The sequence below is a fragment of the Excalfactoria chinensis genome, chromosome 4, assembly GCF_039878825.1.
Source record: "Excalfactoria chinensis isolate bCotChi1 chromosome 4, bCotChi1.hap2, whole genome shotgun sequence".
Taxonomy (NCBI): Eukaryota; Metazoa; Chordata; class Aves; order Galliformes; family Phasianidae; genus Excalfactoria; species Excalfactoria chinensis.
The window spans coordinates 17416224-17440083 of NC_092828.1; the positions used below are offsets into that span (position 1 = coordinate 17416224).

General features: G+C 37.0%; 1 protein-coding gene across 2 annotated transcripts in view; it reads left to right on the plus strand.

The window, feature by feature from the left end:
• STIM2 (stromal interaction molecule 2) overlaps nt 1-22941 on the plus strand; it is a 58298-nt gene extending 35357 nt beyond the window's left edge. Inside the window, exons 3-13 of one of the 2 annotated variants that reach the window (XM_072334800.1) lie at nt 5281-5395; nt 13157-13268; nt 13834-13949; nt 14190-14367; nt 15285-15462; nt 15994-16161; nt 16345-16445; nt 16694-16932; nt 20055-20256; nt 20532-20680; nt 21098-21522. In XM_072334800.1, coding sequence (XP_072190901.1) covers nt 5281-5395; nt 13157-13268; nt 13834-13949; nt 14190-14367; nt 15285-15462; nt 15994-16161; nt 16345-16445; nt 16694-16932; nt 20055-20256; nt 20532-20680; nt 21098-21135 — 1596 coding nt within the window. In that variant the 3' untranslated portion in view covers nt 21136-21522. Of the gene's footprint in view, nt 1-5280; nt 5396-13156; nt 13269-13833; nt 13950-14189; nt 14368-15284; nt 15463-15993; nt 16162-16344; nt 16446-16693; nt 16933-20054; nt 20257-20531; nt 20681-21097 lie in introns of both variants that reach the window. The other variant, XM_072334799.1, reaches the window with a different exon arrangement.
• Nucleotides 22942-23860: the final 919 nt, after the last annotated feature.

The following is a 23860-nucleotide window of genomic DNA, read 5'->3' on the forward strand; positions in this document are numbered from 1 at the left end:
TGTATATGCTTGTTAATTCTGTAGAATTTTCTTCTGTTTCCAACGAAGCTCCATATGTGGATCCTGCATTGAGCAATTTCCTTAAGAGATATCACTCTAGGAAATAGATAAGTTGGCGTTTTTGAAATATTGATATCTTGAATGTGTGTACAATATCACACAAAAGCCAGTGGCGTGAATTTACAGCTTCTGTGGAATCTTTGGGTAGATGATTTAATATCTTCATATTTTATTTAGAATATACTTGCATAATGAAGAAAAAAGGAAAACTGTCTCCAGTACAGTGATTAAAGCAGAAAAATAGCTTGTATGATATGATTGGGAATAGTAAAACAGCACTTCCATTGTAGTATGTTTGATAGTCAAAGATTTTTCTTTAAGTAGAAGTGACCATTTCAGAATGTGTGCATGCTCTGTACAGCCATTATTGGAGGGTTTGAGGTCCTATTTGCATCTAAGGCAACCCAAGAAAGATGGAAGAAACAGTGTCATGAGAGAGTACGTTTGGAAGATGACGATGAATTGGAGTAAGAAAAAAAAAATCCAAAAAAGTAAATAATTAAATAGATAATCCAGTAGGAAGTCAAAATGAAGGAGATGGAGCAGTGAAGTCTCAACAGCTCAACTGAAAATAAGTTATTTCTAGAATTGGGGTGATTTGTCAAGTGTATTCCTTCTGTGCACCCTATGTTTGGTGTTCATGTGTGATTAACTTCTTGTAGTAGAGGAGATCCAGCTCATGCTGTTCACTTTTTACTGTATAATTGATTTGCTAGTTGTATAGGTTTCCTAGTGGTATAGGCCTCCTTTCTTTTGGCGGTTAGGATGATACATGCATACATCACTGTCTGATTTAGAAGGTTACTAAATTAGAATATTATGCATTAATATTATTATTTTACAATCTGAAGAAATAAAATGTAACACAGCTACTTCCAACATGAAATTTTCCAGATTACTCCAGAGAGAGCTGTTAAGCTGTGAATATGAGTAGGTATAAGAATTCTGTGGATATCTTTTGTTCTTTAATTCCTTAAGTAATCATATATAAAGGAAAATAAAATAATACAAAACTGTGTAGTTTACTGGATTAAACTACAGCTCTGTTCATTTCAATAATCTGTTCTGGTCAGGGGGTAACTACTAAACATTTCAGGGGAACTGCAGCAATTCCATGCTTGGAAATCCTAAAGAACTAAGCGTCAAGTAATGTGGTGCTAACACTGAATATTTTGGGTATTAGGAGCACTGAAGCATGAGTGTGCCATTAAACTCTGATGTCCGTAAGTGAGCAGCCCCTTCTGTGTTCTTGAAGAAAGTCAAATGTATACACTATATCTCTGTTCTTTATGATTGATACATCTTAGGATGAAGATTTAGAAAAACATTTTTTTTGGAGGGCAGAGACAAGTACATCTTTATGTAATAAACTTTTAAAATGTGTCTGGTAGACAGTATGGATGGGCATTTGATGGAACAAATGGACAGAATTTGCGTGCTAAGATGTTTTTGTATTTAGAGGTAGCAAGGCAGAAAACTACAACATGTAGTTCTGAGCCTGCTATGAAGAAATCCAACCAAATGTTTTTAAACCTACAGACTTTGTGTAATGAGGTTGGAAGGCTTCATTACCCTTTTGTTTAGCATCTTGGGACCTTGTTATGTGCCAGGATCTTACCACGGGTGTTGTCATTTCATCTGGGAGGAGTTTTGCTATAAGCTGAGCTTCAGTTTCGTATTTGTGGATGTACACACAGCAAGATACTAAGAAAACCTTGAAGAACGTTTTATATTTTGAATTTTGTCATCATTTTTATAATAAATGTCCCTGCACTGGTATATATAATTATGTAGTCAGTGCTTCAGAGTCAGACTGTTGGGCAAAGTGCTCTGTTGTAGAGATGTCTACTTAAGCAGATCAGACTGCAAGTGCTACAGCTGCTTTGCATCTCCAGGATATCCATGGAGTTCATTTAATTCTCTGTACAAAAACATTCTGTGAAGAACATGGGTCTTTCACATGAGTATGCTGTATGTCCTCACTAGTGTGACTGACAGAACTCTTCCTTCAAAGCCATTGGCTTACTCTTGAGATTACTCTTTTAGTTACCTAAACTTTGTTGCAGATGTACTAAGAGGTCTTGTTTACATTGAATGTTGTCATTCGACTACTAATGCATTTGTCTTGGGTAGCTAAAATAGGAACTGCCTTTTCTCTTGTAGCTACTTGGAGCACCTCCACCAGTGGTTCCTTTTCGGGGCAGGCAAGTCAGGAGCCTGCTTTGCACCCAGATGTGATGTGTGTGTCACTGTGCTGTCTGAGAAACAGCAGCGGGTGCTATCGTGGGTGCTGTTGCATGGGAACTTGTTCAAGGGTGTTTTGAATCAGATTTACCTCATGCTGTGCCTCTGGAGGTACTTAAGCTAATATGTGGCTGTCTGCACCTGTTTATGCACATTGCAGCCAGGCAGTCCTGCTACAAGGAAGTGTGACTGTGGAAATTCAAGCTTCTTTTGAAGGGACTATCACAGTTACAGTAGAATAAGTAAAATGTTCAGTTGGACTGCAGTAATCTTTTTTTTTTTGTTAGAAATTCTAGATTACTTAAGATGCAGTATCCTCTGCTTTCACAACTATAGACTATAGTTTTTCTAGTAGTGTGTTCAGTAGGCTTTGATACATTGCCTTATTTCACATTCTTAGAAACCACTTCTGTGGGGGAAATTGATGAATGCTGTGTGTCACATTCTTCCTTAAGAGCATTCTTGCCAGGTGTCATGTATCTGGTAGCAGTGGATAATACATAGCAATAGAGCTTCCTGAAAGGCTGTCTAATGGTGGTTGCTTTTAGAACTGGCTGTATCTGAAGGTAGGGTAGTAATTTAAAAGAACAAACTTTTTAAAACCTTTTTATGTCTCCTTTGGAGAAAATAATAAAACTTGGGGGGGAATTATGTTGTAGAAGTGAATAGTTGCTTGAGGGAGATGGTAACACTGAGATGTTAATAATTGCTCTTAAAGTAATTGTGTCAGTTTGAGTCTATTTTAAGTTTCTGAAACTGGAAATCATAAGCTTGAGTCTTACTCCAGAAAAAGGAATAAACATAGCAGATGAATGCTTCCTTCTGTAGTTAGTGTGAGTGGTTAATTTAACTTTACCACTATTTTGCAGAAGAATGCAATTATTCATTTGCTCCTTGAGATGTGAGGATATTTCACAACTTCAGTACTCAAACCTACGCAGCTGTTTGGTTTGGGGGTTTTTTTGGTGGTGTTATGCATGGCTTTAGTTTGTCAGTGCTATTTGCATGTCAAACCTGTACTGGATTTTGGTTTGTTTCTTTTTCTTGCTGAGAAGGACCAAAATTTTATGGTAGTGGTAGTTCTTGCTTCAGGTTTGTGTTTCCTTACAGGCTGGGTGCAATTTCAGTTAACTGTTAGAGTACTGAAGGTTTTCTAAAGTGGACTGTGGTGGCTTGCTTAACCTTGTAGCTGTTAACAGGACTCCACCTTCAGTTTGCTTCAGGGAGAAATTTTCCACTGCACCTTATTACATTGCTGTATTCTGGCCTTTGGGATGATAGTTCTTGTAGTAGGAGTATAGTTGTCTCCAAACATCTGGAATTGAAGCTCCAGGTTGGAATTTAGCTGTCTGGCTTTATTTTTTTTTTTATTTAAACACTTTCTACTACTTTAAGTACTTACATTGACAGATGTTTTTTTTTCTCTTGATGTATTTTTATGTAATTCGTCTGCTTTCTTGGTTTCAAATTTGTAGTCTTTTTAAAAGGAGTTCTCTTCTTTTGAGTAATTGCACTGCCTAAGATAATCCTTAGATGTTTTTTCTTTTTTGCAGAGCTCATTCTTTTAACTTCTCTGTTTAGAGCTATTTTTCTAACCTGCTCTTTGTGTACTTAATGGCCAAGGCAACAGAAGAGAGATTAGCTGCTGTGACGAAGAATAGAAAAATCTGCCCTCCTTTCTTCCCCCCCTATTTTTTCCTCTTACCAGAACTGTTCTGTTTTTAGGGCTTTCTTCAGTTTAGGACGCAACTTCTACTGAAGAATTTCTGTATTAGGCCTGCTTTGAAATAATGGTATTTTAAACAAAAAAGATGCATGTTCAACTGTGCTGTCTCTTCATTACACAACAATGCATTCCTTCTTTGAGAAGTGACATTGTCTGGTCTAAATATACATGTGGTAACTTTCTCATTGTGACCATCTTCTGTTAGAAGACCCTATGAAGGAAGATGTTATTGTTATTCTCACAGGATCTGAAGTGGGTAAGGTGGGTAGGACTGAACAGGTGAACAGGATTCTATGGAGAAATTCTCAGAAGGGCATAACCTCTCCTGAGGAGTTACTACATGTGGATTATTAAATGCAAGCTGGGAGTTTGTGTGTAGGTACTTCATTTAAATCAAACTCAGGTTTTTCTTGAGTATTTAACTGACATTTTCCATTTTCCTTCTCTCCTATCTGAAAGCTTTGTGCTTTGAATTTGGGTCTGTTGTCTCTATTTGTGAAGAAAACTTGAAATTCGGCTGTTTCCACCCAAAAGCTGGTGTAACTGACTGTGTTCACAGCTGAGCCGGCTGAGAATAGATCTGTTAACTCTTGCTCCCTCTGCTGGCTTTGTAGCCCAACAGCATGGTAGCTTGTTATATAGGCTTCCTGCTACTCATTGCAAATGAAACAGCTATGTGTAATTCTTCGGTACTTGGAATGTAGCCACTGAGGGATCATTAGCAAGAAGAAAATTGTCTCTAGGGCGATTTCTGACTTTCAGTTTGAAGTAGAACAAATTTTTGGTACTTGCTCATAGGACTGTTGTAGTATTAGTGAACTCTTATCAGACAGTTTGCTTTAGCTGCTACAGCAGGATTTGAGTATTACTCACTATCTGTAAAGGACTGATATGGTATCAAATATTATATGGTCTTCCACAGCTGAAGAAGATTAAGTATATTCAGAATGGAGAAGTATGCGGTGTGATTGACATGGTGCATACTTGTAAATGCTGTAAGGCTAAGATAAAGTAGTAATGTTGTCAATATACTAGCAACTGCAGCTTCAGTTTTTCTAGGGTTTAATAATCGCAGAATCAAATCCTGTAAAAAGTAATAAACTTTTTGAATCTGACGTAGTTGATTTGCATGAATTTTGTGGTGCTTGCATAAGGAAGAGACGGCAAAGCTTCTCTTCTGCCTGATTTATTTAGTTTGTTTAGAAGTCAACATCACTTAGGAATTAAAGCTATTTTCCTGTTTTCTCCAGTTTCTAAGGGAAGATATGCAGTATAAGGATGCTTCTAATAAACATAGCCATCTGCATAGAGAAGACAAGCATATCACTATTGAGGATCTGTGGAGACGATGGAAAACATCTGAAGGTAGGTAAAAAAGGATACCTAGAGATCTTGGTGCTCATTGAAATAGACATAATTCAACCATTTTCTACCAAGTCACTTAGAGTTATAAATGGATGATCTTTTCTTAAGCATCTTCATGAATCTGTAATGGTACCTTTTAGCTCAGGGAGTAGATATTCATAGAAATCCAATTGAACACACACACAGTCCAGCTAGAGTTAACTTCCACCTGCTTTGCTGGATATATTGTGAGTAAATTAGGACAGCTTAAATTCATTGATGCAGGATTGTGATTAATGGAAGTACCTGTTGCAGGCATTGAATTCCAGATAAACTTGTTTTTAATTTAGTAATCCCTGAAGGTGACTATCATGGTGTTTTTAAACATTATGCACTTTATTATAAAGTAGAAATTGCACTGTGCCTCCACTCTATTGCTGCCTTTGGGCTATGAAACCTAGTTCTTAGTACAAAACATTTTGTAAAGTCTTCTAAAACTTGGAATGCAAGACTAATGCAATAATGGCCCAGCATGCACCCCTTCAGTTTGAATGAATTTTTAGGACAGATATCCCAGATATCAAATGGTAGCTGTTTTCTGTTCATTGCTGAATATGGTCTATTCTGGACTTATATGTAATTCAAGCTGTAATAATACTCAGTAAACAGGTACTTCTGGTATAATTTGTTCCAGGTCTCTTGAATGTAGCAAGTAGTGTAAGATTCAAAAGATGTTGAGGGCACTGTCAGATCTCATTCTCTTTATAGTGACTTTGTTCTGCATTTCATTAAAGATACGGTTTGACCACTGAAAAAGTTCCCTCTAGAATGAAACTCTGAAGTGAAACTAATGGTGTGGTGTAAATGATGCTTTAGGAAAAGTGAGATTTAAGCTAAAGATGTTTGAGCTTTATGTTACTAATTGAAATACAGCTGTTGGAGATGCTTTCTTATTTACTTTATCCTCTTTTAATTTTTCCTCATAAGATGAAAAGTTGTTCAGGTGTTTTAAATTCACTTAAATTTTTGTAATTTAGAGATTCCCAAACTCTTGTTTTTGTGATTACCAACCTTTTCACTGCTTTCAGAACTTAAAAGTAAACCTAAGTAGTCTTGAAATGTCTCTGAATTTCTTCTATAAACATGCTTGGTTTTGGTGACCGGTAGAAAGTGTGAATCCTCTCATCTATTTTCATTTGACTTGGGGAAACATGGAAGATACTACTTTTCCTTTCTAGACATTTTAGGAATTCTGATTTAAGTGCTGCTAGTTTGTAGTGCCAGTTTAATGCAATTTGACAACATTAATCAAGAGTGTGGAAAGCAGTGTAAGTAGTGGTATCAGTAGATGAAGGCTTTGCTCAGCAAAACATTGTGTGACTTATACAAGCTCCAAATAGTGCCCTTGTCACCTCTGCTTATTCAGAAACTAAGAAACAATACATCTAGAAGGTGTTTATACTTAATAGAATTGCCCTTTCCATAAAGATTACTTTGTGTGGTTGTTTCTCTTCAGTGTTTATCAAACAGCTCACGGTTGCTTTTTATGATGCAAGATGGACAAAGTTTGAAGCAAGAAAAGCTTTAGAATATTTCTATTTAACTACTTCTGGCATGATGTTGCTATCTGGCTCAATATGTAAGGCACAGTCTGCGCTGGCACAAGTTCAAGGAATTCCAGGACTACTATGTTTTGCCTTCCAAAGAAGAACCATGTTATAGCTTAAATCATCATTTAGGCTATTGTTGGTTGTTCCATTGCCAGACAGTTTTGGTGAGTCCTTAGTACAAAACAGATGTCTCTTAGTTTTGTTGATGATACCGATTATTTGAATTTTTTAATCTCAATCTTAAGTCCATGGAGAGACAGAATTCTTTTCAGAGGAGTGGCTCAGAACTAGCATAGCTTGTTTTCAGCCTAGAAAGCACAGGTTTCTTAAAAGCCTTGTGATTTCTATTAGTGCTGATCTTTTTGCATATATATGCATTTTCATTATGGTTCCTCTGCTTGTCTTAGGGCATTTGTCTGTCTTTTTAACACATCATCAATTGTGCATGTGCAGAGTACTTCATCTGTTCATCAGGCTTAGTTACTGCTGAGTTAAAGGTGAAGAGTCACCACCTCATGTGTTTTTTTTGTTGTTTACAAGGGTCCTTTAAGAAGCAGTAGCTGCAGCACAGAGGTGATGATGGATGAACTTGTTCTGCTGCTTCTGCTCAGTCAAATTTTTAGGTTTTTGTCTCCCTAATGGACAAAGAGTATGTAAATTCGGCTACTACCAGAAGAGGTGTTTAGGTGCCCAGCCTCCCCTACTAAGGAATTCTGTACAAACAGGGCAGGAGCCTTCAGCTGGGCATCCTCTCTGACTTGTCTTGGGGAATGGACAGGGTGCTGCACTCTGGGCTTGATTATTATTATTATTATTTTGGTATCAAAACAAAAATATGCTGGTCAAATCTGGAGTTAATGAGTTGTTTATTTTTGACAGATTGAATGTAAAAATCTATAAAAGAGAATTTTGCAAGCCATTCTTTTGCCTTTATGGCTTATTTGATGTCTAATCTGTAGTGAGTGCATCCACTGAACTGTTCTATAATACAAAAAAGCTTCTCCCTTGTCCCCCTTGTCCTGTATTTTTTCTTTCTCTGTTAAATGAAGGTAACCTGAAATTTAGTTCCTTCTTTATTAGAGGAAAAGGTGTTTTTTTTTTTTTTTTTTTTTTTTTTTTTGTAAGTCTTTATTTATGTGTGATCACCTGTTTTAATCTGAGGTAATATTTCACGAGTGTTGTTGCAGAGGCTGGGTCTAAGCTGCATGCCACAAAGATGTTATGGTTGCCTTGCACTTTCTAATTCGTTTACTGTCTCAGGTTTTAAATACCGGAGGCTGGAAACACGTGTGCAGGGCTTGGCTAAGGCTGGGTTATGTAAGGCTGCGTGCCATTTGGAGCAGGAGGGTACAGTACTGCAGACAGGCATTCTGCATGAAGGGGAATTAAACTTGTGCTTTTAGTGCTACGCTGTTGGAAAGATAGGGTCACCATTTACCTAATGTAAATTAAAAATTGTTAAGAACTGGTTGCAGAATATTTTGCATAATGCAGCTGCTGCAGGTGCTGCTACAGTAAAAACCTTGGACTCCTTTCACATGCTTGTCATAAACATAAACCAAAGTGATTCTGTGTTGCTTTTGCCTGATTAGTCTGTTCTCAGCTTTCAAAATATGGCTGTCATTCACTACTTACTGTTCTATGTATTCTGACCTGTGAAAGGTGTTGGAGGCCCATAAGAGTATTGGGACTGATAACTGTAATTTTTTACTTTCCAGCTGCCTCCCTGTATTCTATGTGATAAGTTCAACATGAATAACGGTATATCTATTGCCTGATCTCCTAATGGACAATGAATATGGGTTTGCAAGGAACAGCTCCATACAGGGTCATCTTGCTACCTTCACCTTCAAGCATGTTTTTACAGCTGTTTGTTAACAAGAAACACCAAAATTGGTATCTAGAATAGAACAGCTGAAGCAAATCTAGAGACTGAGTGCTGCACTGGGGTGTGAACACTGTGGCTTTTACACCTGCCTGCCCAAGGCATGTTGCTGACATACTGTCTCTCAAGATAGTTACTTGTAGAAATAGGTATGACATGGAAGGTTACTACGATTACTCTTTAATGCCATATGCATTTAAGTTAGAGCCGTTTAGTTGCTGCTCCTCTATCCGCTATCTACTGTATTCTTTCTGGGTGATGAAAATAAGGAAAAGTCACTCCCTCAGCACACTTGAAGCTGTCACATTCAAACTGGCAGTGCTGATGGAGGTGAACTGCAGCTGCCTGCTTGCCTTTGAGTACGCTCATGTCGTCAGTTCTCCTGTATCATGTTTCAGCAGGCTGTTGCTGCTTCTGCCGAATGAAGGCCAGCTTTCTTTTCACTACTGTATGCTGTTGAGGGATAAATGTCTATACTGGTTGTAAGGTCTTAGTGGAGACAAGTCAGGTGGTACTTCTGACTGGCATATACTGTATAGAAGATAAGTAAAAAGAAAGCTTGAATGTTATGGCTGATGTAAATCAGTTTTCGAGGGCTCTACTGTGGTGCTTCAGGAAAGGGAAGTTGAGGTTCCATCTTGAAAAGGTAGGGACATACAGACCTAGTATTAGAATTTCACTTGTGTGGAAGTAGATTGCAAGCAGGCATACAACAACTTACAAACACCAAAGTAGTTTTCTGTAGGATAAAGCTTTGGGTAGAGCACTCGTTGCTCAGCATCATTTTGGAATCTGGAGTAAGCTGTCTAACATGAAGGTTGGCTTTATAAAATGACAAGGTAAACTGCAGTTTGTTTTTGTATTATGCTCTCAATACTCTCAAACATTACAGGTACCTAAAGGAATTTCTTCTTAAGTTGAAGGAAGCTTCTGTGGTGCTAAAAGGAAGCTCCAAGGACGTATCTATTATGGAATGCTTGTTTCTGGTTTCCCAGGAAAGTCCCTGGGTCTGCCCTCATTCCCTAGTTTGCCATCCAGCTGAAAGCTGTTTTCTGTTGCTTTTAAATAAAACGAAGAGATGAAAAAGCAACTAACTATTGCATAGAAAGTAAAAGGTCAAAATCTGACAATTTCTACAAAGAAATTGTGTACATTGGAAGCAGTTTCTAAATGTGGAAACTGAGCTTCATATGGGAAACAAGTGTACTTTTTTACAAACTAAATGGTATCTCAGTCTGCCCAAATGTTTGGGTGTGATGGTAGTACCTTCTAGTGTTGCTCAGGGCAACTAGTTTGCTCTTTGTGATGTTAAGGGGAGAGGGTATGTGACCAAAGTTTTGTTACTTTTCATTTATCCTGATGTTTTTCTTTATGCACTTCTAAAAACTGAATCATTTCTGTGTACTGAAAATATTGTCCTCTATCAGATTTGAAGTTTTATTTTTTCTGTACAATTTGTTTCTCAAAGCACCTTATTTTTATTCTGCTACTAATTATTTACAGAGGAACTCTGAGCCTTGCTCTAACTCCTCTCTAAACATGAGTTTGGTTGCAAGTGTCTTTTCTTGAGGTTAAGCTTGCTGTGTAAAATTTCTTAATTTCATTGTTCAATCCATTGATTGTTGTTGCTTCACTCTCTCCAGTTTATTACAATCCTCTTTCCCCTGCTGGATGGTTAGAAACACCACACATTTCTTCAGATTTGGAAGCAGCATGCATGTGTGCTGTTTTCCAGCTGCTGATTACTTTCACTCATTAGTTAATTGCACATCCTCTTTTACAGCCACACTTGTTTGCCACTGGATCAGTTAATCAGATAATTATTTCTTACTTGCTTCTGAGTAAGTGGGATGTACTTGACAGATCCTGTAGGGAATTAGGAGCTTGTTCTGCAGTTGAATTTTTAGCTGTGGATAGCAGAGCTTGAGTGAGGGGGAACATGATCAATTTTGGATCAAGGATCAAGGAAAATAACTTCTCATACATGAGGAAAAGTTGGCAGTGTTTTTATTTAGCTACTGTCTGGTCTTTGCTTGGATGCAGGAATTTGTCTATAAAAATGGAAAGACTGTCAGGTCTAGGACTTAGCAGACCTGGTGTATGACACTGTATAGTTTTACTTTGCTTTGGATTATATTCTTACTGACATCTGGATCAGCCCCCTCCCCCCCTCCTCCCCCCCTGGATCTTTGTTGTCTTATTCTTTTTAATCTCTATTTAATTAAGAGACTGACCCTTGGAACTATTCTAACATTTCTCTTATACCTTTGGAAAGCTGTTGACTCCTGGAAAAGGCTTTTCTTGCATCTCTTTTTTTTATGGGGGGAGAATGATCTCTGACTTAATGAAGTGTACTGTTTTTTGGAATCAGAAAAAATAAATTGCAAGTATGTACAGTTTAGTTGCTTTTGTAAGTCACAAGACTCAGGCTTAATTGTATTTTCTTTAACATTGACTGAGTAGTGTCATAGTGGAGGTAGCTGTTTGTAAGATGGTTTCTGTGGACATGGGAAGTATGATATGGTTAAATACAAATCAAAAAAGCAAAGGTATTTCCTGAATCCAAGGGTTCTTGCCAATCTAGTGATTACAGTGATGTGAACTAAGATCTAGACAAGCATGAAACTTCTATGCTTTCACAGTGTGATATACAGTCTTTTAGTCAGACAGCTAATTTGCTGTGGGTTTCTGTAGAACTGAAACAGGCAGTCTGATTGCTATGTTGGTGTTGAAGGTCAAACCAGGAGACGTTTATTAAAAGGAAAAACACTTGTTCCTTACGGCTTTGTTTTTATCAGACAAAGCTAGCTTTCTTGTGGACAGATTCAGAACGTGAAACCCTAGAATAAGAGTTGACTCCACATTATGATTATTCTTAAAGTTGAGAAAGGTCATTTAGATAGGCAGACCTATGTATAACTGTTAATAGCATTTACTTTTTTGGTCAGAGGGAAACTGTATGAGAAGATCACAGCAAGTGTAAGCTCTCATTTTAGTTCAGAACTGATCGACCTTGATGCTTTATGAAGTTTCTTTATTAATGGAGGTATCTGGTACTGTGATGGGTAATGAATAGGAAAGTGACTTTTTTCCTAATGATAACTAGATGATTTTGGGAACTTTCTTCAATGTTTTGTGAAGGAGACATTGTACCTTTTTGTCTCTGCAATAGAGCAGAAGTAATTTATTATAAGCAACTTCAATGTATATACTTCTTCAATAAGAAGTTTAATATTATTGAATTTTTATTAAAAACATAAACAATTTCACTTTGATTTTTAACAGTATGATTGCAGAAAACTTTCAAGTGAAACTTGAAAGTTCTATTTGTAAACTCATCGAATTGCCGCTTCCAGAATGGTGCGGTCTGTACTGTCAGCAGTGAGGTCTCCAGTGTGTAGTAGCTATTTGAGATGACATTTTCTAATTCAGACAGTGCACTTGCTTTGAATCTGTGAATGTAGTACTTGTATGATGCAGTTAAGGACTATCTTGGATGATCTTGACTAACCTTTTGATATTCTTAGGAAGACCTGTGAATCTGATGGTTTCACATTAAAGAAACAGTTAAGAATCTTTGCAATGTGGAAAGGATCTGTTTGTAAATAGACTTGAACCATCTTTTATCAAAGTTTAGAGTATTATGACAAAATGGAGTCTGAAGATCAACATCTGGAGAACAGGTTTGGTGCAAAGGCAAGGGAAGAAATGGGACAAAACAATTGCCTTTTTAATTTGTCAGTGTGAAGCTTGAAGCTGTGGCAGCTGGACTGTGATGGCTGGAATTGGTTTTTGGGGTTAAAATCTATGGATAGTATTTCTTTATTTACTTAGAGCATTTATAGCTATGACAAGTTGTATCGACTCCTGCCATTATATACTCGAGATTTTTGAATTAATTTAAACATTTTTTGTAGCAGGAATACAAGTGTGTATAACACAAATCTTGGACTTTTAAGAAGTTGATGTGTTTTGTTGTCACATATCTACTGTCTTTCAGTATTTTCTTTCACTCTCCCCATCTTACTCACTTCTGTGCTCCCATTTTGTGGTTAGTTTCACAAGTCTCTGTGAAAATGGGAGCAGGTTCCTGGGTGGAATTTTGTTATGTTAACTTAAATTATTGCCATACATTGGTTAATGTAAATGTTAATTTGTCTGCAGTTCTTTTTGGCTAAACTCTCTTACTCATTGTAACTTCATTTTTTTTTTTTTTTTTCTACTGTTTGTCTACAATGTCTTCTTACTGTTTTTTGCTGGAATTAATCAAAACCTTTTTTTTCTCAGTTCATAACTGGACTCAAGAGGACACTCTTCAGTGGCTGTCAGAATTTGTTGAACTGCCCCAGTATGAAAAGAATTTTAGGGAGAGCAACGTTAATGGAACAACACTTCCCAGGTGAATATTTCTTGTGAATTAGTTTCAAATGATACACCGAATAGCCATAGTGCTTCTAAAGGCTGGCTAATGTTTTTCTGCTGAAGTAATTCTAGATACAGTTTTCTTTCCTGCTATTCCTTTCATCTTAGTTTTATCTCTTTCTATCAAAGCTTTTATCACTGACTTACATTATATTTATATTAGCTCAATTTCTTTTGGACAACTTTGAATGTATTGCATGGGTATGCATCAGAACTATCTGCAGAAACACTTTTCACTTGAGCATAATTTTTGTGGATATTGGTGAGTTGTTGTCACAAGTTTATAGATAAGTCATTGCTTTTAGCCATACCAGAGGGATTTATTTCATGAATATTCCAGAAAGAGTAGTGCTATGGTTTGATTGTTTTTCCTTGACCACGTGGTTTTTCATAGCAAAACTATCATTGTATTGTATCTCTTAATCTAATTGCTTGATCACAGTCTATCTAACTGGAAAATTCTGTATAGTGTGGTTGCATTTTCTTCAAGAAATGTTTTGAGTACAGTTTGAAGTATGTGATGTGTTGTTTTTCATTAACAGGATAGCAGTAAATGAACACGCTTTCATGATCTCTCACCTGAAAATAATTGACCGGAGCCATAGACAGAAACTTCAGCTTAAAGCCTTGGATGTTGTTTTATTTGGACCTCTTACACGTTAGTAATTTTTTTACCTTACCTTTTTATTTTTAAATGAACAGGAGTTTTTTGAGTTAGCTTGAAGTATGAAATGCGTAGGAATTCTGTTTAACATCAGGTTTAATCACAGCCTATGCTGTGCAGGAAGGAAAAAAACACCACAATGCATACACACACACACAAAAAAGCCACCACTAACACATTATTGTGATTTCTGTACCTACGAAGCAGTTAATGATTGTGTTATTCTCTGTACAGGTCCCCCTCACAATTGGATGAAGGATTTTGTATTAACAGTTTCCATAGTTATTGGTTTTGGAGGCTGCTGGTTTGCATATACACAGAACAGAACCTCAAAAGAACACATCACAAAAATGATGAAGGACTTGGAAAGTCTGCAAACAGCAGAACAAAGTCTTCTTGACTTGCAGGAAAGGTATAAAAACAAAAACAAAAGTTAATGTTGTCCTTGATTTCTTTTTGAAGTGAAGTTTGAATACAGACCACTTACAAAAAAACCTCTTGCCTTAAGTTTCCTTTGGATTTTGTTCATTTTTTAAAATGAAAACTGTTACCTCAGTGCTGATGGGGATTTGGGTAGGTATTGCTCCTGGGTACTTGAGATTGTGATAGAAAGTATGATATGATATGATAGATATGATATGATTGAAAGAAAGATATGAGTAGAGAATAGAGGTTCCATCTTTATCTAATGATTTAGAAGTAGGTATGATTATTTTCACTTTGGAATCTATATTATGTACTTTAAAGTGACAACATGGAAGCATGTTTCATCTCTTTTTAGTTCTTAAGATGGAATCACACTGTGACTGATTATATTGCTTGTTTAGTGTTACGAAAGTTGTTAGGTTTTTTTTGGTATGTTTGTAACTCAATTTTCTATGGGAACTGATACTTTGATCTTATTACCTTTAATGAAGGCTCAGCAAAAAGTCGATGTGTTTTACTTGACACTATGAACATCTCAACATGATGCTGCAGATTCATGCAGCTTGTTCAGTTTTTATTGTCACAGAATGGCTGAGGTGGGAAGGGATCCCTGGAGGCTGTTCAGTCCAACTCAGAGCAGGTTGCCCAGGACTGCATCAAGGTGGCTTTTGAAGATCTCCAAGGAGGGAGACTCCACGGGCTCTCTGGGCACCTTGTGCCAGTGCTTGCTCACCTGCACAGCACAGGCGTTCTTCCTGGCGTCCAGAGGGAGTCTTCGGTTTCAATTTATATCCATTCAATTTGTATAGTTGTGATGTTGAACACATTTCCATTCTCTGGAGGATGGTAACATCTAACAAACCTGCTGTGTGTTTTCTCATTTTTTTCTGTTTGATTGTGAAGGCTTGAGAAAGCACAGGAAGAGAATAGAAATGTAGCTGTGGAAAAGCAAAATCTGGAGCGCAAAATGATGGATGAGATCAATGATGCCAAACGAGAAGCTCATCGCCTAAGGGAGTTGAGGGAGGGAGCTGAATGTGAGCTCAGCAGGCTCAAATATGCAGAGGAGGAGCTGGTGCAGGTATCTGCAAACTGTATTTGAATGCTGACTTAAATGAGTTCTTGCTTTATTAGAGTTTAGGAGTATTTAAAATAGTCTTTCTCTGATGCTAGATTTGAATGGAGAAGTCTAAACATACTTAAAACAAAAGTGTGTCAATTGTCATTATAGTTTCGGGGTATTTTATTATGTAAGACCTTGTGATATTAGGAGCTCATGTAATCAGATGCAAGGAACAGGATTACAGAAGTTTTACTGCATTGTTTTCATATGGGAACTAGTGGAACAACTGGCTTTGTTTTGTTCTTCTTAGTAGAAGCAGGTCAGATATATGTTGTGGGCCAGTGTAGCAGGAGGTATAACATTCAGAGCAGCCCTTGTATAGTTTCAGAAATGTTTGCTATACTTCCTGAGAAGAGTGACACTTGCAAAAGATTTGTAAAGCCTGAGTATGCTGCTGTGTGGTAGAAAGATGTTTATATTTTACTTTTTTTTTTGCTGTCAGTTCTAATGATAGTCTTGGTGATGCTTTCATTTCTTTTTGATTGTCAGGTGCGCATGGCTTTAAAAAAGGCTGAGAAGGAATTTGAGCTGAGGAGTAATTGGTCAGTTCCTGAAGCATTGCAGAAGTGGCTTCAGTTAACGCATGAAGTGGAAGTACAATATTACAATATCAAAAGACAGCATGCTGAAATGCAATTAGCAATCGCCAAAGATGAGGTAATGACTTCACTGTTTTGTAAAGACCAATATTTTGCTAAATAAATTTAACGTTAAATACAAATTACTCAGGTAAGTGTGTGGATATCTTTTCTGCTTTGGGCTGGTTTATACTATTCATCCATTTTGCATATATATTGCTGTATGCATTAAGCATTTAATTTGTGCATTTCTGCTTCTTAGGCAGAAAAGATAAAAAAGAAGAGAAGCACTGTGTTTGGAACATTACACGTTGCACACAGCTCTTCACTGGATGAAGTGGACCATAAAATCCTTGAAGCCAAGTAAGACTAATACCAAGATGTGTTTTTTTTTGTTTTTTTTTCTTGGAGGGAAGCAAGTTCTGTGTTCCTGAAGCAATTGAATTGGAGTTATGGAACTTAATGTTTTTGCATTTTTATGTGGATAGATTAAAATACATTGATGTTGGGAATATTTGGGCAGTCTTAACAGACCTTGAGGTATTCTAGAATGACTGCACAGTGGTTGCTTTGTCATTAAAAATATAATTTTAATTTGTGATTTTCTTCAGGAAAGCACTGTCTGAGTTGACAACCTGCTTGCGGGAGCGTCTTTATCGATGGCAACAGATTGAGAAGATTTGTGGTTTTCAAATAGCGCACAATTCTGGGCTACCCAGCTTGACCTCCTCTCTCTACTCTGATCACAGCTGGGTAGTTATGCCCCGAGTCTCCATTCCTCCTTATCCAATTGCAGGGGGAGTTGATGACTTAGATGAAGATACTCCTCCAATAGTTTCACAGTTTCACGGTAAGTGTTAAGTTCAATATAAAGGAAGGGAAAAAGTGTTGGAGGGATGGGATTTTAAAGTCAAGTGAGAGGAGAGTGCTAAAAATAATACAGAGTTGGAACAAAGTCAGAAGAAATAAAATTTGAGGTAACTTTTTCAGGTCTCCTTTGAGGCTTGCATAAACTGAAAGTGGAGTTTTGTAATAAGGAGAAAGCCTTTATTCCCTCTCACTGTTGGGGACTGGGCAGGAAGGAGGAACGCAGGGTGCAAAGCCAGCTGAAGTTTTGAAAGTCTGCGTTTTGTACTTGCGACTTAGACAAAACATGTATAATCCATAATGTTGAATTTCTCTCAGTGCACCTGTTCTTTCTGATGACAGGGATGGAGTTTGCCTAGGATCCCTTCAGCTATGTGGAAGGTCCTATCCTTTGAGAGGCAGTGTTATACATATCTATTAAAACATTCTTCAGTGCCTGAAAGAAATTCCTGTTGTTGTCCAAGGGAAGCTTTCAGGGAGAATGTTTATGTTGAGATGCATTGAGTTATTTGAGTGTAAAGCACAGAGGCCAAATGCTGGAGGGAGGGAGATCCAGCTTTGGTTAAACTATGATCAAAATATATACACTGGGGTTTCAGACCACCCTGATATCTTGAGTCATTATGTCAACACAAGCTTTTTTCAGGGAAGTTGTGATTAACTTGGCTCTGGAAACAAATCAAAAAGATGAGGTAGCTGTTCAAGAAGCATCAAGCTGAGAATTAAGTAGGGAGGAAACTTTTGTCATATGTGTATGTTTTTCTTCCAGGGCTTGAAGAAATTAGAATTAGTGTTTTAAAGTTGCATAATGGGACTATTTGCCACTTAGCTGGTTTCAATCCATATGCTTTGGGCACGCTTTCCTTCTGATCTTACCAACCTTCTTGCATGTATTCTACAGGCCTCTCTGAAAACCCTTGCAACACTATTTCTTCTGCAAGTTCTGTTCACTTTCTAAAGAATACTGTCTCTATAATCTTTACAATGAGGACTTTGATTTAAACCTTATGAACAAATTCTTTGGATGACCAGTGGATGCAATAATACTACAAAAAAACTTTAAATGTGCCTTCTGAGCTTTGGTAAGGCACGAGCCTGCTTTCATGGAAGTGATTTTTCAAGTTTGTACTCAATGAAAAACAACAAGGAAAAACACAATAAATGAAAATCTCAATTGGAGATGTTTGGAAGCAGGAAAAGAGAAAATATGCTGAATGATGTTGCTGAAATCAGTTCAAGTATAGTAAAGTTATGCAATTGGTTGATAATGGTTAGGTTTATTCTCATACTTCAGACAAAAAATGGCAAATGTACACTAGGAAAGACAGAAGTAAAATGTCTGATAAAAGGCAGTGTGCAGAGAGGTCAGTTACAAGCAGTGCTGTTTCAGTGTATGAACCAAAACTGAGCTTACTAGTCTGGGTTCGTTATCTGGCCCAACATCCTTTGATCTCTTCTTAAGATCTATTTAATCAGTCCTTAAGATGAAGAACAGAATGGGATTAGGAAAAATATGATTGAGAACAGAATGAAGGCATTACAAGAAAGGCGATAATAAAACTTCCTGTTTTCCGTTGGCTCACTGGGATTCTGCTAGTTCCTCAACATAGTGTATTTCATTTGTATTTGAAAACTCTAGTTGTTAAGTTGCCATAGCTTAATCCTTCATAATCCTCTGTGTGTGCACCTACAAGGAAACAAAATGTTTGTAATTCCTCTCAACGATGGTTCAGTCTTGGTTTTTATACCATCAAGTAGAATGGCATCTGATTTACCTGGACACACAGAACATGTTTCCTGAATGGATTCTGTAGTTTGACCTTAGTAAACTTCCAGGTTTTTGTTTCTTAGAAATTTCTTTGTAGTGACAAAACCTTATTTTTGAGCTGTCAGCGCCTGCATTTCAGGTCAGTAGGGCATTCCTCAAAGTATAATAAAAAGTTTGAGTTACATGACAACTGTTATGTTGGAACTTGAAAGCTGTTCTTTATCTCTCAGCACAGTAGATCATGAAGTCTAAGCACTGGTGAAGGTTCAGCTGTTTGCTCTTTTGTGACAGTTGTGACTTCCTGCACTGAAAACAGGAACTGAACCTTTTCTGAGATTCCAGGAAGAGAAGCTAATCTAGCAGTTGCAAAACTGGTATATAAAAAAAGATGCATTTTGTTAGGGCTTGGCATCCTTGTTTACCAAAAAGAAAAAACAAACAAACAAAAACCACAAAACCAAAGAATACCTGAATCTATGGTGTTCTGAATTAGATAAAGATCTTCAACATCAGGATCTTCAACAGTCTTATCTAAGCAAAGTGATGCATTTTGTGGGGCAGTGGGAAGAAGGCATACGAGGCTGATAACAGCTTGCCTCGAAAGTAGGTTTGTAGTTTCTTTACATGAAAGTATTGCTACCTAATCAACTTCCAAATGAGAAATTGGATGAGGAAGATAATAGTTTTTCCCTTCATATTAGATGCTTGAATGGTCAATTCTTGTGTTGCAGTCTCCACCCATTAATATTCACAATTTGCATGGTAAAAGAATATGTTATCAAATCAAAATTCTTGAGCTTGAAATGAGGCTTAATTATATATAACTATCTTTTAATTTAAATGGAATATGATAAATTAGTCTTCTGTGTCTAATGTTAATTCTCAACTAATGCAATTCAGTTGGCTTTTTGGATATGTTTAACTTGCAAAGCTTTCACATATTCTTTAAGCTTCAAATCACTACACAAGAAAAACGCAGGGATATTGCCTAACGCACTAATTTTAGCACTGCTGTTCTTGCTTTAAGAGGGTTTGGGAGTCTTGCTCTCAATACAGGGTAGTAAGCCAGTGGTGTGCACAGTCAGTATTTGGCAAACACAAAATTGTTGCAGTTGGATCTTTGTTAGCCACTTCATCTAACAGTAGAATGTATAAGGTGATGTCAGTCTGTCTTCTCTCTAAACAGTTAAACAGTGTCCACTGAATAATTGGGCGATGTTGAAGATGCTTAAGAATCACTGTGGCTGAAGCAGACACCTATTATTTAGTCTTCAGAGTAGATATTATTAACATCAATGTCACTTGGGGGATTTTGGTTTGCTTTTTCTTTGCCTCAGGGTCCATTGTAAAACCTCCAAGCACACTGGCAAGAAGCAGTAGCTTGTGTCGATCAAGACGCAATGTTGTGCCATCATCTCCACAGTCTCAGCATGCTTTGCACTCCCCTGACCCTGACATCCTTTCTGTGTCGAGCTGTCCAGCTCTTTATCGAACTGAAGAGGAGGAGGAAGCCATTTACTTCTCTGCTGATAAACAATGGTACGGAGACTAGCAAACAGCACTTGAAAATCTGATAGGATTATTTGAGACTATCAGTTTAGAATTAGAGATTGAACCAAGTCAAAAAATTGAAGTAATCTATAGGATAATATAAATAATACAGTTCATAGGGAGCAGAGAGTGTTCTTGTCTGGTATGAATATGTAAATAGCTAGTATGTCATATACAGTTAAGTAATGTTACAATCCAGGGTGCACTGAACTAACCCTGATTCTCCATTACAATATGTTACTGGCTTTCACATCTGAAACTAGGATCAAAAGCAATGTCAGCTACTGGGCGAAGAGAAGATGGATGGTAACACAATTCTTACAGCATGTTGAGCGTGTACCTACTCTTGTTACATGGCCTCATAGGAAAAGGTTAAATTCCTTTTGGAAGGAGCAAATGAGCTTGTTGAAAGGTAGGGACACTTGTCCTGAAGAAACTTCTTATATATGATAGACTTAAATTTCCTCCTTTCATTTCATAACTTTTCCTGACTTCACGTGCCAGAAAGATAGTTTTTGTTCTTTTCAGTGAGATACAAATGACTGATTCTGGGCAGATTCTGCTGCCCACAAAAACGATTACAGAAGCTAACTAAAGTTTAGGTAATAAAATGATATAATTCAAGTTGTAAGTTAAAATGCCTGACCTAATGTGTTGTGTTGTTTTTTTTTTGTTTTTTTGTTTTTTTTTTTTGTTTTTTTTTTTTTTTTGTTAATTAACTACTAAGGAAAAGTGGGTGGTGCTTTTAGACTAATGTTAATTCTAAATTTATTTCCTTTTCCATGCAATTAAAGTTTCATTGTTTTCTCCTCTGTTTGCTTTGACTCAGGGAAGTACAGGAAACAGGTTCGGAATGTGACTCGTTAAATTCATCCATTGGAAGGAAGCAGTCTCCTCCATCTAGTCTTGAGATGTACCAGACGCTTTCTCCTCAGAAAGTATCTCGGGAAGAACTCTCACTGGAGGAATCATCTACAGGAGACTCTTCTTCTCTAACTGCAGATATATCTAGGGGCTCTCCTGACTGTGTAGGCATGGCAGAAACTAAAAGCATGATTTTTAGCCCTGCAAGCAAAGTTTATAACGGAATTCTGGAGAAGTCCTGCAGCATGAACCAGCTTTCAAGTGGAATCCCAGTTGTAAAGCCTCGGCACACCTCATGCTCTTCAGCCGGCAGTGATAGTAAACCCAGCCAAGAAGCTTGTTCTGTCCCTAGGATAAGTAGCATCCCACAGGACCTGTACCAAAATGGTGAAAAAAACAAAAAGCCATCAAAAATAAAAAGTCTCTTTAAGAAGAAGTGTAAGTGAGGTGGGCAGAAGAAGTCTGTAGTAACATTATAAGAACTCTTTTTTAAAAATCTTTAGGAATGTAATTCCATTTGAGCATTCCGTTTTCAAATGGGATGTTCTCTAGGTCAAGTCTGTTTAACTGACTCTCTTGTCAAAGATCGTGCCAGCTGTCAATGAGAAATCATTAAAAATTTCAGACAGTTTACATTCATTTCTGCCTATTTATTTCTTTTTCCTTTTGTTTATTCGTAAATCCTTTTTAAGCCACTTTGGACTTAAAAGCTTTAATGAACTAGTAAGCCTTCCTGGGCTTGCCAAAGTTTACTGTTTACTGGAGCATCTTCCTATCTTTCCATAGAGCTAGGACGCTTATCTACTGGACTTCAAGAAAAATAAAAAGTAGAATTAATTGAATTGCACTACTGTTTTACAGACTGGAAAAGTCTCTCTGCAAGTGAAACTGAAAGACTTACATTTGACTGAGAAGACGAAACTTTTCACTTTTAGATTTTTGGGGTTTTTAAGTAGGACCTAGGATTTCTAATTGACTTGATTTCTGGAAATGGAAATGCCACGCTTTTACTATGGGAAGCTTTGTTAATGCATTTATTACTAGGATGGTTCAAGTCCTGCTGTAAAGATAATGTTTTTCCCAGGACTGTCACTGTGATTTTACTTCACTGCAGGCTGTATGATAAATTTATATAGTTGCGTGTAATTTAACAAGAGAAGAAGCTCTTGATTCCTTATGCAAGTGATCGATATGAAACTTGACTGGGGACTGAAAATATTCACCCTCTTAAAATGAGGAGGGGATTAGTAGCTTTTGTTTACAGACTGACAGACAACGGACATCTGGTTTGTGAACGTTTGTACTGTGGCAAAGATAATAAATTGGAAACATTATTGTGCTTTGGGAATGTTCCAATTTTAGCTGATGCTTGTTTCAGACATATTTCAGAGTTCTGTTTATTCAAAGCTCTTGTAGGCTACATTGCTTATGCTTATTGCTGTGTATAAGTTATTGTTATATTTTTTTGGATTAGCTATTAATGTCTTAATGTCCTTCTTTTGTAAGATTTCATACACTTTATTTTTGTATAGTTTTAAGATTTAGCTGTCCAGACATGTCTGAAGTAAATGGTATAATTTTATAATGCATACTGTTATACTAACTCATAATTTTAGACATAAAGGTGAGACTCGACGTGCTTCAGAAAGAGTTTTTGTTGAGCTTTTATACAGTGAGATGAAATTACTATGAGGTAGCAAGGAAGCCTGTTTAGGGCAACAGTAGCTAATTGTTGAAAAACTTTTTTTGTTTTTAAACAGTAGGCAACAACAAATGTACTGCTTGAGTAACAGTGCCTTTTATTCAGTTTGTCTGAAAATGTTAATACTGAGCAGGAATTTATTTTGAGGTACATTCCAAAGAAATATTTCCTGCTCTAGTGAACACAAGCAATTTATCCAGCGCTCACTGAGTTGTTTCAGCTCTTCCATAAGGGGGTATGCTAGTTGCCTCAGTAATGGGGTGCCACTGCCAGCAAGCGGCCTGTGAGTAGGGGCTCATTCCTCGCCAATATGTTCATGCTGTACTGTGTGAAAGAATTAATTCACTGACTGCCTAAATTTTTTTGCTAGTAAGGAGCCTTTAACAAAAACCTGTATCTAACAGAAGTCCAATGATATGCATTTCTTTTCTGTAATTTTCTGTTTAGGTTCCATTGTACATAAATGATATGTTAGTTCTGTCCTTAGTAAGTAGTGGTGATGTTAACAGAAGCCTTTACAGTGGGGTAGTGAAATGGTTAGAAGAGGAACATTAGAAGTTGGGATGGAGATGTTTAAGTACCTTAAAAGTCCTGGAACGCTGATTAATTCTTTAAGAGAACAGAAAGAATCCAGAGTTCTGCTGTCTGTCAGGGAGTGATTGAACATCATCTATTCAAAAAACTTAGGGAAAATAAACTATTTTTGAAGTTTGGAGAAAAGGAAAAGTGGTTGAATAGAAAACAACGGAATTATATTGTTCTCTGAATCATCACTGAACAGTTAAAACTGCAAAAATAGTCATCACAAAGTAGCAGTGATGTGCTTGAACTAAGATTGCTTGCTCTGTCCTTGTTAGACTGTACTAAAGCACCTATGTAAAAAGACTTTTGCCAGGGTGAACCACCTCCATGCTGAGTCTTCAGAGTCCATATTTAAAAGTACTTATGAAGTACTTGAAAAAAGTAAAAAGGGAAAATGCATAAAATTAAGGAACTTAATTTGCTTTCAAAACAAGATAAAGAAAA